We start from the raw sequence: 13,038 nt of genomic DNA on the forward strand, positions 1-13,038 counted from the left end.
CTTGTAGTTGGGCTCATAGATTGAGTAGATCCACACGTTACCTAGAAATAAAAAACTTTGTGAGACACTGATCACAGTCTTTCCCTCACATCAGGATTTCCTCCAGTTTGTTACATCAAATGAACAGGAGGCTTTTTGAGAATCATTCAAACCATTCTTATTCCTTATCCCATCTTGACTAATTAAAACCATTACAATCTCCTGTTGCATTGTACTGTTGTACTTTAAAATCATGTTGATCTCATGTTATAATTTAGTTTGTAAACCTGTCATCATCTACTATCTGTCTCCACTCACCAGCTATGAACCAGCAGACAATGAAGAAAAATACCAGTATCTTGCAGATAATACTGAGTAGGCAGATGAAGCCGTCATCCCCCTGGGTGCAGGACAGGCAGAAGGACAGGATCAGCACCAGGCCGAACATCCCCATCACGACCAGATAGATGGGGATGTAGGGCTGCTGTGGACACTCATTCAGATACACTAACCCTGTTGGACACAGAAGAGATCTCTCAGTGTGCAGAGTCACTAATGCCATGACTTTCTGGCATGAATTCATGTGAAATGTGCACATCATTCATAATCATTTATGTTCACGATTCACTCACCAATAATAATATGTGCAGAAAGCAGGATGCTCAGAAACAGCTTGCAACAACCTGAAAGAAGAGGAAATACAGGTGTAGTTTGAAAGAAAATACATTTTAAGACTTGAATTAACCTAAGATGAATAAAATACAGTAGAGACGTGAGTGTGTGTCTTACACCATGTCTGCACTAAGAGTTCACAAAAACGATTGGTGTCAGACATTGTAGCAGTGATGAGGGCTCCAACCTGCAGAGGAGGAGACAGATCTAAGAACAATGTTGATGAAACTAAAAACCTGCAAACTGATGGTGACATTTGATACAACAAGATGCATACAAACATTTTACAATTTGAATAATAACTTGAATTTTTAATTATTTTACCTTTTACACCAATTGATTGATTAAAACAATAATCAGCAGAGTAAGTGGTAACAAAAAGGAGCTATTCATTGGAGCTCTGATCCCAATAAATGAACATTAAAACACTCTAAATGCAAAGAAATTAATCTCCAAATGCACTATGTGTGTAAAATCTGTTGAAATGGAAATAACGGTTAACAGAAAATATCACAATAATAGAATATAATCACATATTACCCTCTCTGTTCTCACTCTTCAGCTTTAAACCAACAATGGTTGTTTCCTCTCATGGGAAACTGAAGCTTCTGAGGGACGTGTGCTTCAGTGAAATCATAGAGAAACAGGAACACAGTGTATGTGCTGGTACATGAACAACTCAGTGTGACAAAGGTGAACTGTCCCAATTACCATCCGCTCCGTTAAGTTTGGGATCCAAAGAAGACAGATGTGGGGGGAAAAATGGTCAAAAACAAAACAGCAGAGGTTCAAATGAGATAATAATGGAACGTTACTGAGCCATTTTCGAGGTAAATACAGGGTAAATACAGAGTCTGCTTGCTGAAAAACTGTCCCTGAAGGCAACGCGCATCAGCGGTTTTGCATGAATTTCCCTCTAAAAAAGCTCAGTCTTGTAACGTTCCATTATTATCTCATAGCGTGGTGAATGTGCAGGTCACAACTTGTCCTTGATGGCGTTTTGGAGTTGTTGGATTGTGTATTTGATGAATTTGATGAGGGAAACCATGAAATTCCTTTAGCCTCCATAGCATAGCTCTGAGCAGCTCGCCGCTCTGCTCCGCCGTTCTAAAAATAGCTTGCACTGACAATTAAAGGTAACAAACCTACTGCTATGACTATGACTGTCAGCTCTCCCCTTTGATCTCTTGTCTGCCTTTTGTGAAAATCCTATTAAAAAATACTTAAATCAGCTCATTGATCTGTGGGAACCACTTCCTTTTCTACTTCCTTCCAAGTCATATCAATTATGCAATAGTTTTGTATTTAAGAGCAGAAGAACAAACCAGCAAAAAGATCCCAACAAACTCATTTCCTCTCTGTTACAACAGTGCCTGGTAAGAAAATGTTGAGTCATACACTGTACGTGATTATTTAAACATTTATTTGTCTTCATTTACCTGACACACCGTTTTATTCAACAAATTAAAATGATCAAGTTTCCCAAATTTGAATTTCACATCACTCCTTACTAACATACACTTTTTGGTCTTGTCCAAGCATGAGCAATAATGGAGAGAAATTAATAGACTCAGCATTGAGGACACATGATCTAACAGAGGAAAGCTTCAGCAAATTGACGTGATGTGCTCAGTACAACGCCACAGGATCCATGCCAGCTCATCAATGTGTCCGAGGGTCGCCTCTTTGTCTGTCATTGGCAGAAGATGGCAGCGCAGCAGCTACAGAACAGTAAGAGACCCAGGAGGATGTACCCCAGGGTGGTGGTCCAGAAGGCGTACTGGTAGAGCGTCTTGTCGCAGTACGGTTCCACGTCTGTCATGGTCTTGTTATAGTTGGGTTCATAGATTGAGTAGATCCACACGTTACCTAGAAAAACAAGAAACAAGATAACAGACTCAGAGCTTCATGTTCACACTTTCAGACTTTAACACACCAACCCCCTGTAGTAAAAATAATATCCTGATAGACTTTATGTCAGGGGTCATCAACTATATTTGTTGAAGGGCCAGAATCTTTCTCAACAGACACCTTGGGGGCCGGACATTCAAAATAGGGCTAGGCCGAGATTGAAATTAAATTCACCTTTTTGCCTAATAATTTAGTTGTTTATTTTATTTTACCTGTAAGATCATAATTTTCATTTATACACATCTTTGGTGTTTGGTATGATATAAAATGAAAAATCTTGACAGCTGGACTCAGCTCAGATACTCCCACATGCTGGAGCTTTACACTATGACTTGTCCTGTGATTTTCGGCCTAAATATGAAAGGAGGCTGACAATCGGTTCTGATGATACAAGTCAGTAGTCCCTAGTAGTCAGTAGTGTTTCTCTTCTATTCTACATCTCGGAGGCGACGTTTTTCCACACACGGGCAGAGCTCAGTGGGAAACAGTAGGAGAGACACAGGCACACACAAACACTTTGAGTATGGCTCCGTGTCCCAGCGCACACAAACATAGACCGAGAAATATAATATTTGTAAACTATTAGAACTCAGTCGCGGGCCGGATTGGAAGGTTCGGCGGGCCGGATTCGCCGGTTGATGATCACTGCTTTAAGTGATTTAAAGATTGATGTCACGATGACCTCATAAAAAAAAGGCCTTGTGAATGTGATCTCTCTTTAATACCTTCAGAGAATATAGGTTTTGGTTTGATTGTTAAATTGTTTATTAAGGATCCCCATTAGCTGGTACCGTAGTAACCCACTAGTCTTCCTGGAGTCCAAGGTCAGAGGTCAAAGGTCAGTGTGACTTCACATAAAGCTTTGAAGCTATTACTCAAGATATCACACAGGATTTCTGACAAAATTTCACATGACATAAGTGGTTAATATTATAACATGAGACCAGTCAGAGTGAGGGGGTGATTCTAGTTTAGGAGAAACTTTCATTCAGTGTCCTGACCTGACTGACAAAGGTGTGGAGGAGGCTTTTGCTTGTATTTAATGGAGTGTACATACTTACAATGTCAATTCATTTACTCAATTCAAGCTAAGGTGGAGAAGTGATTGTAATTAAGGCATATAATGCACACAATGTTTTTGTTTCTTTCAAAATAACTCAAATAAGGTTTCAGCTCAATAATGTTGTAATTCCTCAGCCCTGCTCTCACTGAGACTGGAAACTGGATTCTTTTTTTAATCATCTAAAATACAGAAGGTTGGATCCAAACTCTGTCATGGTAAAAGGGAGTTACAGTCACAGGTTAGTATTGGATCTTCAGGGAAACATTAGGTGGACATCTAGTGGCTGCTACATGTCACTACAGTGTGTTGATTCTTCAGCTGGAGCATCTTAATGGAAGAGGTGAGGCTTTACAAAGGAGAAAATTATAAAATAAATATTGGACAAGGTGGAGACATAGAGAAGCGTCTAGTATTTTCCTTTCATCAGGATTTCCTCCAGTGAGTTACATCAAATAAACAGGAGGCTTTTTAAGAATCATTGAAGCCATTCTTATTCCTTACTTCATCTGATTTTAACTAATTAAAACCATTACAATCTACTGTTGTACTTTATGCTTTTAAAATCATGTTTGTTCTTGTGCTATGATTAAGTTTGTAAACTTGTTTATCATCTACAATCTGTCTCCACTCACCAGCTATGAACCAGCAGGCAATGAAGAAAGATGTAAGTGTGTTCAACATCATGCAGACTCCACTGAGCAGGTTGGAGGTGTCGTCTTCATCCCCCTGGGCGCAGGGCAGGCAGGAGAACAGGCCCAGCACCAGGCCGAACACCCCCATCACGATCAGATAGATGGGGATGTAGGGCTGCTGTGGACACTCATTCAGATACATTGTCCCTGTTGGATACAGGAGAGATCTGTCAGTGTGCAGGGTCACTAATGTCCTGACTGTCTGGCATTAATTCACGTGCAATGTGCACATCATTCATCATGTGCACAACTCACTCACCAATTGCAATATGTGCAGAAGGCAGGATGCACGTAAACAGCTTGCAACAAACTGAAAGAAGAGAAAATAAAGGTGTAATTTGAAATAACAGACACTTTACTGTAAGACTTTCCTCTGAACCTAAGATGAATCAAATAGAGACATAAGTTTGTGACCATTGGCTCTCACCCAGTGGCAGCACTGGAAGTTGAGGAGGGTCGTGTATATGTTGAAGAAGAGGGGTTCTGGACATTGTAGCAGAGATGAGGGATCCAACCTGCAGAGGAGGAGACAGATCTGAGAATAACGTTTTAAAAAAAAAAAAACAAGAAACCAATAACAAGAAATCAAAAACAAGTAAATAGAAAGGTCTTAAAAATTTTAAGACCACACATTTTGTTTTCTGCCATTCAGGAGCACAAGACAAATTCAACATTTTCCACATGAAGGATGGTATAAAGTTGATCATTTTATCCACAAAACGAGTTAAATTAATCATCAATTAAGGTACTTAATCAAGTCCTATCCATTATTCATTTTAAATAATTTTTCATGAGCAAGAATTTGATTCATGTGTAAAATTTGTTGAAATTGAAATAATGGTGAACAGAATATATCACAATAATAGAGTATAATCAAATATTCAGCACAGATATTTCTTTACCTTCTCTGTTCTCGCTCTTCAGCTTTAAACCAACGGTGGGCGTTTCCTCTCATGAGAAACTGAAGCTTGTGAGAGATCATGAGTGCACTTAAATAAAACCAAAGAAAAACAGGAACACACTTTATGTGCTGGTGATGTGATCAAGTCATGTGACAACGGTGAAGTGCACCAAAAGTTGAAAGCAGAGAAATCTATAAACAACAGCCTTGCCTGAACTTTTGATCCCTCAAGGTGGCGATACAGAAAATGTAACAGTGTGACAGGGGCAACCTCCACACCTCTACCAGGCCTGTATGCAAATTGCAGGGTATCCAATAATTTCTGCGATAAAACTTCATTTTCAATGAGCTTCTCCAAAGTCTTCATCGCATCAACAAGGTAAGAAGTATTAAGAAGCCCGAAGTACCAAGGAGACACCTCAAGGATGGATGTGTTCTGAGATGAAGCTGTAGAGACAGTGGCGATCTGAGTTACCAATGGTCTCCTTGTTGGCTGCTGTGTGTGAAATTCCTCTTTTAAAATACTTAGATCAGCTCATTGATCTGTGGGAACTGTGACCACTTCCTTTCTACCTTCTTCAAGTCATACAGATACTGCAATCGTTAAACATTTAAGAGCAGAAGCAAAAAGATCCAAAGAATCACATGTCCTCTCTATTACAACAGTACCTGCTAAATACTGTAAACTGGCTAAACTTTATTCAAGCCAAAGTGAATAGAAGTGATTGTATTACAGTAAAGGTTTGTAATGCACAAAAGACAGGGCTCTACATGGGAGAAAATTATAAAATAAATATTGGATAATACATTCATACGTGATCAACTCAGTGTTATAAAGGTGCACTGCACCATTACTGTCAGCTCTGTGAAGTTAGGGAATCCACAGATGTGACAACAATGGTCAAAAACAAAGCAGAAGAGGTTCAGATACACTGACGCCTAAAATGCCTAAAGTTCAACATTTATTTGTCTTCATTTATGCAACACAGTTTGAGATTCATCTTTTTTTGCCCATACTTTATTTCACATTACAATTTACATTTCAATTTGAAATTCACATTCAATTTACAAAACTCCTTGGAGGAAACATTTGCTTGCATCTGTAACATTACAAGCTTACAACACATTAACAAGATTAAACAAAATGAGATTTATCAAATTAAAATGATCAAGTTGCGCTGCGGGACAAACCCCTTTTCTTTTCTACCTCCTTTCAAACAATCTTAACAATCATGTTTCCTCCTCATTACAACAGTGCCTGCAGAGGAAATGTGGAGACAAACTTATACCTTGAATATTTCCACATTTATTTATCTTAATTTACACAACACACAGTTTGAGATTCAACAATCTAAAACATTCAAGTTTCCCAAATTTGAATTTCACACCGCTTCTTGTCTTGAATTTCATCTTTGTTGAGTTTTATATTTGGTTGTATATGATTCATCTCTCCACTGGATTTGGCACAACTTTTAATTACTTGGATGGAATAAATATGTAACCATAAATTGAAGGTTGAAGGTTTGAATTATGGAATTACTTCTATGTACATTATTAAAGATCTGATATCAGAAACGTGAATACGTGTTTCGTGGTGTAGGAAATATTTGAAGAAGAAACAACAGACTTGCACCAGTAGCTAAAACCTGCATGTCTTCTTGGAAACAGTAGCAGCAGCAGCAGAATAGTAACAGAGCCAGGGGGATGTAGAACAGAGTGGTGGTGCAGAAGGCAAACAGGTAGACGGTCTTGTCACAGTACGGTTCCACGTTTGTCATGGTCTTGTTGTAGTTGGGCTCATAGATTGAGTAGATCCAGACATTACCTACACACACACACACACAAAAAAAACGTTGTAAGACACTGATCACAGTCTCTAGTATTTCCCTCACATCAGGATTTCCTCCAGTGTGTTACATCAAATAAACAGGAGGCTTTTTGTGAATCATTAAAACCATTTTTATTCCTTATCCCATCTTATCTTGACTAATTAAAACCATTACAATCTACTGTTGTACTTCATGTCTTTAAAATCATGTTGATCTCATACTATAATTTAGTTTGTAAACTGGTCTACCATCTACTATCTGTCTCCACTCACCAGCTATGAACCAGCAGGCAAAGAAGAGAAACGCCAGTATCTTGCAGATATTACTGAGTGGTTTGGAGGTGTTGTTGTCATCGTCATCGTCGTCGTCATCCCCCTGGGCGCAGGGCAGGCAGGAGAACAGGATCATCACCAGGCCGAACACCCCCAACACAATCAGATAGATGGGGATGTAGGGCTGCTGTGGACACTCATTCAGATACACTGACCCTGTTAAACACAGAAGAGATCTGTCAGTGTGCAGAGTCACTAATGTCATGACTTTCTGGCATGAATTCATGTGAAATGTGCACATCATTCATAATCATTTATGTTCACGATTCCCTCACCAAGAATAATATGTGCAGAAAGCAGGATGCTGAGCAGGTTGCTCAGGAACAGCTTGCAACAACCTGAAAGACGAGGAAATACAGGTGTAGTTTGAAAGAAAATACATTTTAAGACATGAATTAACCTAAGATGAATCAAATACAGTAGAGACACGAGTGTGTGTCTTACACCGTGTCAGCACTAAGAGTTCACAAAAACGATCGATGTCAGACATTGTAGCAGTGATGAGGGCTCCAACCTGCAGAGGAGGAGACAGATCTGAGAACAATGTTGATGAAACTAAAAACCTGCAAACTGATGGTGACATTTGATACAACAAGATGCATACAAAAAATTTTGAATAATAACTTGAATTTTTAATTATTTTACCTTTTACACCAATTGATTGATTAAAACAATAATCAGCAGAGTAAGTGGTAACAAAAAGGAGCTATTCATTGGAGCTCTGATCCCAATAAATTAACATTAAAACACTCTAAATGCAAATAAATGAATCTCCAAATGCACTATGTGTGTAAAATCTGTTGAAATGGAAATAATGGTTAACAGAAAATATCACAATAATAGAATATAATCACATATTACCTTCTCACTCTTCAGCTTTAAACCAACGATGGTTGTTTCCTCTCATGGGAAACTGAAGCTTCTGAGGGACGTGTGCTTCAGTGAAATCATAGAGAAACAGGAACACACTGTACGTGCTGGTACATGAACAACTCAGTGTGACAAAGGTGAACTGTCCCAATTACCATCCGCTCCGTTAAGTTTGGGATCCAAAGAAGACAGATGTGGGGGGAAAAATGGTCAAAAACAAAACAGCAGAGGTTCAAATGAGATAATAATGGAACGTTACTGAGCCATTTTCAAGGTAAATACAGGGTAAATACAGAGTCTGCTTGCTGAAAAACTGTCCCTGAAGGCATCAGCGGTTTTGCATGAATTTCCCTCTAAAACAGCTCAGTCTCGTAACGTTCCGTTATTATCTCATAGCGTGGTGATTGTGCAGGTCACAACTTGTCCTCGACGGCGTTTTGGAGTTTTTGGATTGTGTATTTGATGAATTTGATGAGGGAAACCAAGAAATTTAGCCTCCATAGCATAGCTCTGAGCAGCTCGCCGCTCTGCTCCGCCGTTCTAAAAATAGCTTGCACCGACAATTAAAGGTAACAAACCTACTGCTATGACTATGACTGTCAGCTCTCCCCTCTGATCTCTTGTCTGCCTTTTGTGAAAATCCTATTTAAAAATTCTTAAATCAGCTCATTGATCTGTGGGAACCACTTCCTTTTCTACCTCCTTCCAAGTCATATCAATTATGCAATAGTTTTGTATTTAAGAGCAGAAGAACAAACCAGCAAAAAGATCCCAAACTCATTTCCTCTCTGTTACAACAGTGCCTGGTAAGAAAATGTTGAGTCATACACTGTACGTGATTATTTAAACATTTATTTGTCTTAATTTACCTGACACACCGTTTTATTCAACAAATTAAAATGATCAAGTTTCCCAAATTTGAATTTCACATCACTCCTTACTAACATACACTTTCTTGGTCTTGTCCAAGCATGAGCAATAATGTAAATTAAAGAGAAATTAATAGACTCAGCATTGAGGACACATGATCTAACAGAGGAAAGCTTCAGCAAATTGACGTGATGTGCTCAGTACAACGCCACAGGATCCATGCCAGCTCATCAATGTGTCAGAGGGTCGCCTCTAGTTGCCTATCAGGCAGGAGAAGATGGCAGCGCAGCAGCCACAGAACAGTAAGAGACCCAGGAGGATGTACCCCAGGGTGGTGGTCCAGAAGGCGTACAGGTAGAGCGTCTTGTCGCAGTACGGTTCCACGTCTGTCATGGTCTTGTTGTAGTTGGGTTCATAGATTGAGTAGATCCACACATTACCTAGAAAAACAAGAAACAAGATAACAGACTCAGAGCTTCATGTTCACACTTTCAGACTTTAACACACCAACCCCCTGTAGTAAAAAAATATCCTGATAGACTTTATGTCAGGGGCATAGACTGTAAAAAGAATGGACGTAGCGTCCGTGACGTCACCCATTGGTTTTGAGGAGTCGTTTTTGTGACTCAAATATGGCGGCCTGAACAGCGCCATGTTGGATTGGCCGGCCGAGAACCCGCCCACTGGCCTCGAAGCAGCTGTCCACGGAGCTGCTCGGACCTGTCACTCAACGTTTCCGCGCCCTAATTGGCCAGAATTTTAACCTAATAACAGTAAAACTATAGAGTTAAAAAAAAATTCACCCCCCTCAGAGTGTGTGCGGGGGTAGAAACTATCGATTGAGACGAAAAAACGTTCTGACACCAGGCTTTTAACATGTTTACTGAGGATGTAAAGTCGGCGATTTTAACATGGGGGTCTATGGGGAATGCTCCCTTCTGACACCAGCCCCCAGAGGAATCCGAGGGGATTGCAGTTTTTTGAACGCGGAAGTGAGCTTCACTTCTCAGACCGACAACTGCCCCCTTGGTCAGGGGTCATCAACTATATTACAGAATCTTTCTCAACAGACACCTTGGGGGCCGGACATTCAAATAGGGCTAGGCCGAGATTGAAATTAAATTCACCTTTTTGCCTAATAATTTAGTTGTTTATTTTATTTTACCTGTAAGCTCATAATTTTCATTTATACACATCTTTGGTGTTTGGTATGATATAAAATGAAAAATCTTGACAGCTGGACTCAGCTCAGATACTCCCACATGCTGGAGCTTTACACTATGACTTGTCCTTTGATTTTCGGCCTAAATATGAAAGGAGGCTGACAATCGGTTCTGATGATACAAGTCAGTAGTCCCTAGTAGTCAGTAGTGTTTCTCTTCTATAATACACATTCTACATCTCGGAGGCGACGTTTTTCCACACACGGGCAGAGCTCAGTGGGAAACAGTAGGAGAGACACAGGCACACACAAACACTTTGAGTATGGCTCCATGTCCCAGCGCATTGACTTACAGGCGCACACAAACAGAGACCGAGAAATATAATATTTGTAAACTATTAGAACTCAGTTGCGGGCCGGATTGGAAGGTTCGGCGGGCCGGATTCGCCGGTTGATGATCACTGCTTTAAGTGATTTAAAGATTGATGTCGCGATGACCTCATAAAAAAAGGCCTTGTGAATGTGATCTCTCTTTAATACCTTAAGAGAATATAGGTTTTGGTTTGATTGTTAAATTGTTTATTAAGGATCCCCATTAGCTGGTACCGTAGTAACCCACTAGTATTCCTGGAGTCCAAGGTCAGAGGTCAGAGGTCAAAGGTCAGTGTGACTTCACATAAAGCTTTGAAGCCATTACTCAAGATATCACACAGGATTTCTGACAAAATTTCACATAACATAAGTGGTTAATATTATAACATGAGACCAGTCAGAGTGAGGGGGTGATTCTAGTTTAGGAGAAACTTTAATTTAGTGTCCTGACCTGACTGACAAAGGTGTGGAGGAGGCTTGTGCTTGTATTTAATGGAGTGTACATACTTACAATGTCAATTAATTTACTCAATTCAAGCCAAAGTGGAGAAGTGATTGTAATTAAGGCATATAATGCACACAATGTAATGTGACTCTTTTTGTTTCTTTCAAACTCAAATAAGGTTTCAGCTCAATAATGTTGTAATTCCTCAGCCCTGCTCTCACTGAGACTGGAAACTGGATTATTTTTTTAAAGCAGAAGTAAGTGATATATATGTGTTAATATAAGTCTTAAATAGTTATATCTTCCGACAGCAATCACTTACATAGAGTGTTTGGACTGAAACACGGGTCTCTCAGTCCCTCTGCTCTGCTCTGAGCCGAAGAGAAAACATTTATCGTATCCTACAGTTTTTATCCAATGAGGAGAGAGAACGGCATGCAGGGCTGTGTGTGCAGCCAAGGAACGCCGTGAATGTGGCGACGTAGGGACGAGGACTGTTATGGTGCGTTCAAGGAAACTCGTATTTTTCCGACCGTGAAGTGGTACCAGTTCGATCTGGTACGAGTTCACCGGTCGGAAGTTACGAGTGGCCGTTATAGTGACTTTCACCGGTAAAACAGGTCGGAAAAACACGAGTGGGTTGCCTGAAACGCTACAAAGTCGTAAGTTGTGACTTGAAGCTGTAATTTACGATTTCAAAAGCCTACCTGGAACGCAGCATTAGCGAAAACGACCGGACCACTTACTTCTGCTTTAATCATCTAAAATACAGAAGGTTGGATCCACACTGTCATGGTAAAAGGTTAGTATTGGATCTTCAGGGAAACATTAGGTGGACATCTAGTGGCTGCTACATGTCACTACAGTGTGTTGATTCTCCAGCTGGAGCATTTTAATGGAAGAGGTGAGGCTTTACAAAGGAGAAAATTATAAAATAAATATTGGACAAGGTGGAGACATAGAGAAGCGTCTAGTATTTTCCTTTCATCAGGATTTCCTCCAGTGAGTTACATCAAATAAACAGGAGGCTTTTTAAGAATCATTGAAGCCATTCTTATTCCTTATCTCATCTTATTTTAACTAATCAAAACCATTACAATCTACTGTTGTACTAAATCATGTTTGTTCTTGTGGTTTAATTTAGTTTGTAAACGTGTTTATCATCTACAATCTGTCTCCACTCACCAGCTATGAACCAGCAGGCAATGAAGAAAGATGTAAGTGTGTTCAACATCATGCAGGCTCCACTGAGCAGGTTGCCGTCTTCATCCCCCTGGGCGCAGGGCAGGCAGGAGAACAGGCCCAGCACCAGGGCGAACACCCCCATCACGATCAGATAGATGGGGATGTAGGGCTGCTGTGGACACTCATTCAGATACATTGTCCCTGTTGGATACAGGAGAGATCTGTCAGTGTGCAGGGCCACTAATGTCATGACTTTCTGGGATTAATTCATGTGAAATGTGCACATCATTCATCGTCATTAAATCTGCACAACTCACTCACCAATTGCAATATGTGCAGAAGGCAGGATGCACGTAAACAGCTTAGAACATACTGAACGAAGAGAAAATATAGGTGTAATTTGAAATAACAGACACTTTAAAACTTTCCTCTGAACCTAAGATGAATCAAATAGAGACATAAGTTTGTGACCATTGGCTCTCACCCAATGGCAGCACTGGAAGTTGAGGAGGGTTTTGGATATGTTGAAGAACAGGGTTGTTGAGCATTGTGGCAGCGATGAGGGATCGAACCTGCAGAGGAGACAGAATGAGAATAATGTTGAAAAAACAAGAAACCAAAAACAAGTAAAAAGAAAGGTCTTAGTTCAAATACACAAGTTTTGTTTTCCATTTCAGGAGCACAAGACAAATTCAATATTTTCCACATGAAGGACGGTACGACTGAAATTAATCATCAATTAAGGTACTTAATCA

At 39.9% G+C, this 13,038-nt stretch overlaps 3 protein-coding genes across 3 annotated transcripts; all 3 read right to left on the reverse strand.

Moving 5' to 3' along the window:
• Window positions 1-2,344: 2,344 nt before the first annotated feature.
• On the reverse strand, window positions 2,345-4,808 carry LOC146969249 (transmembrane protein 272-like). Its single transcript, XM_085759365.1, has 4 exons — window positions 4,745-4,808; window positions 4,577-4,627; window positions 4,258-4,464; window positions 2,345-2,520 (listed from the first exon to the last, which is right to left on the reverse strand). The coding sequence occupies exons 1-4, from the start codon at window positions 4,806-4,808 to the stop codon at window positions 2,345-2,347; spliced, it is 498 nt and encodes a 165-aa protein (XP_085615491.1).
• Window positions 4,809-6,786: 1,978 nt separating this feature from the next.
• LOC146969250 (transmembrane protein 272-like) lies at window positions 6,787-7,869 on the reverse strand. The gene is made up of 4 exons (XM_085759366.1): window positions 7,824-7,869; window positions 7,655-7,717; window positions 7,320-7,535; window positions 6,787-7,043 (listed from the first exon to the last, which is right to left on the reverse strand). Exons 1-4 carry the CDS (start codon window positions 7,867-7,869, stop codon window positions 6,787-6,789), a joined length of 582 nt encoding a protein of 193 aa, XP_085615492.1.
• A 1,502-nt stretch (window positions 7,870-9,371) lies between these two features.
• LOC146969251 (transmembrane protein 272-like) lies at window positions 9,372-12,831 on the reverse strand. The gene is made up of 4 exons (XM_085759367.1): window positions 12,768-12,831; window positions 12,605-12,655; window positions 12,284-12,484; window positions 9,372-9,559 (listed from the first exon to the last, which is right to left on the reverse strand). Exons 1-4 carry the CDS (start codon window positions 12,829-12,831, stop codon window positions 9,372-9,374), a joined length of 504 nt encoding a protein of 167 aa, XP_085615493.1.
• Between the last annotated feature and the right edge of the window lie 207 nt (window positions 12,832-13,038).

This window comes from Trachurus japonicus, chromosome 18 (genome assembly GCF_045865225.1).
Source record: "Trachurus japonicus isolate A0001 chromosome 18, Traja_1.0".
NCBI lineage: Eukaryota > Metazoa > Chordata > Actinopteri > Carangiformes > Carangidae > Trachurus > Trachurus japonicus.

Bases quoted from the DNA above. Each gene is read 5' to 3' on its own strand.
- LOC146969251 (XM_085759367.1), bottom strand. From the start codon at position 12,831: ATGCTCAACAACCCTGTTCTTCAACATATCCAAAACCCTCCTCAACTT. The intron at 12,485-12,604 runs GTGAGTGAGTTG...TGTATCCAACAG, and splicing joins TTCTGCACATATTGCAATTG to GGACAATGTATCTGAATGAG. The intron at 9,560-12,283 runs GTGAGTGGAGAC...TTGTTTTTCTAG, and splicing joins TGCCTGCTGGTTCATAGCTG to GTAATGTGTGGATCTACTCA.
- LOC146969249 (XM_085759365.1), bottom strand. From the start codon at position 4,808: ATGTCCAGAACCCCTCTTCTTCAACATATACACGACCCTCCTCAACTT. The intron at 4,628-4,744 runs GTGAGAGCCAAT...CTCTTCTTTCAG, and splicing joins ACTTCCAGTGCTGCCACTGG to TTTGTTGCAAGCTGTTTACG. The intron at 4,465-4,576 runs GTGAGTGAGTTG...TGTATCCAACAG, and splicing joins TTCTGCACATATTGCAATTG to GGACAATGTATCTGAATGAG.
- LOC146969250 (XM_085759366.1), bottom strand. From the start codon at position 7,869: ATGTCTGACATCGATCGTTTTTGTGAACTCTTAGTGCTGACACGGT. The intron at 7,718-7,823 runs GTAAGACACACA...CTCGTCTTTCAG, and splicing joins ACTCTTAGTGCTGACACGGT to GTTGTTGCAAGCTGTTCCTG. The intron at 7,044-7,319 runs GTGAGTGGAGAC...GTGTGTGTGTAG, and splicing joins TGCCTGCTGGTTCATAGCTG to GTAATGTCTGGATCTACTCA.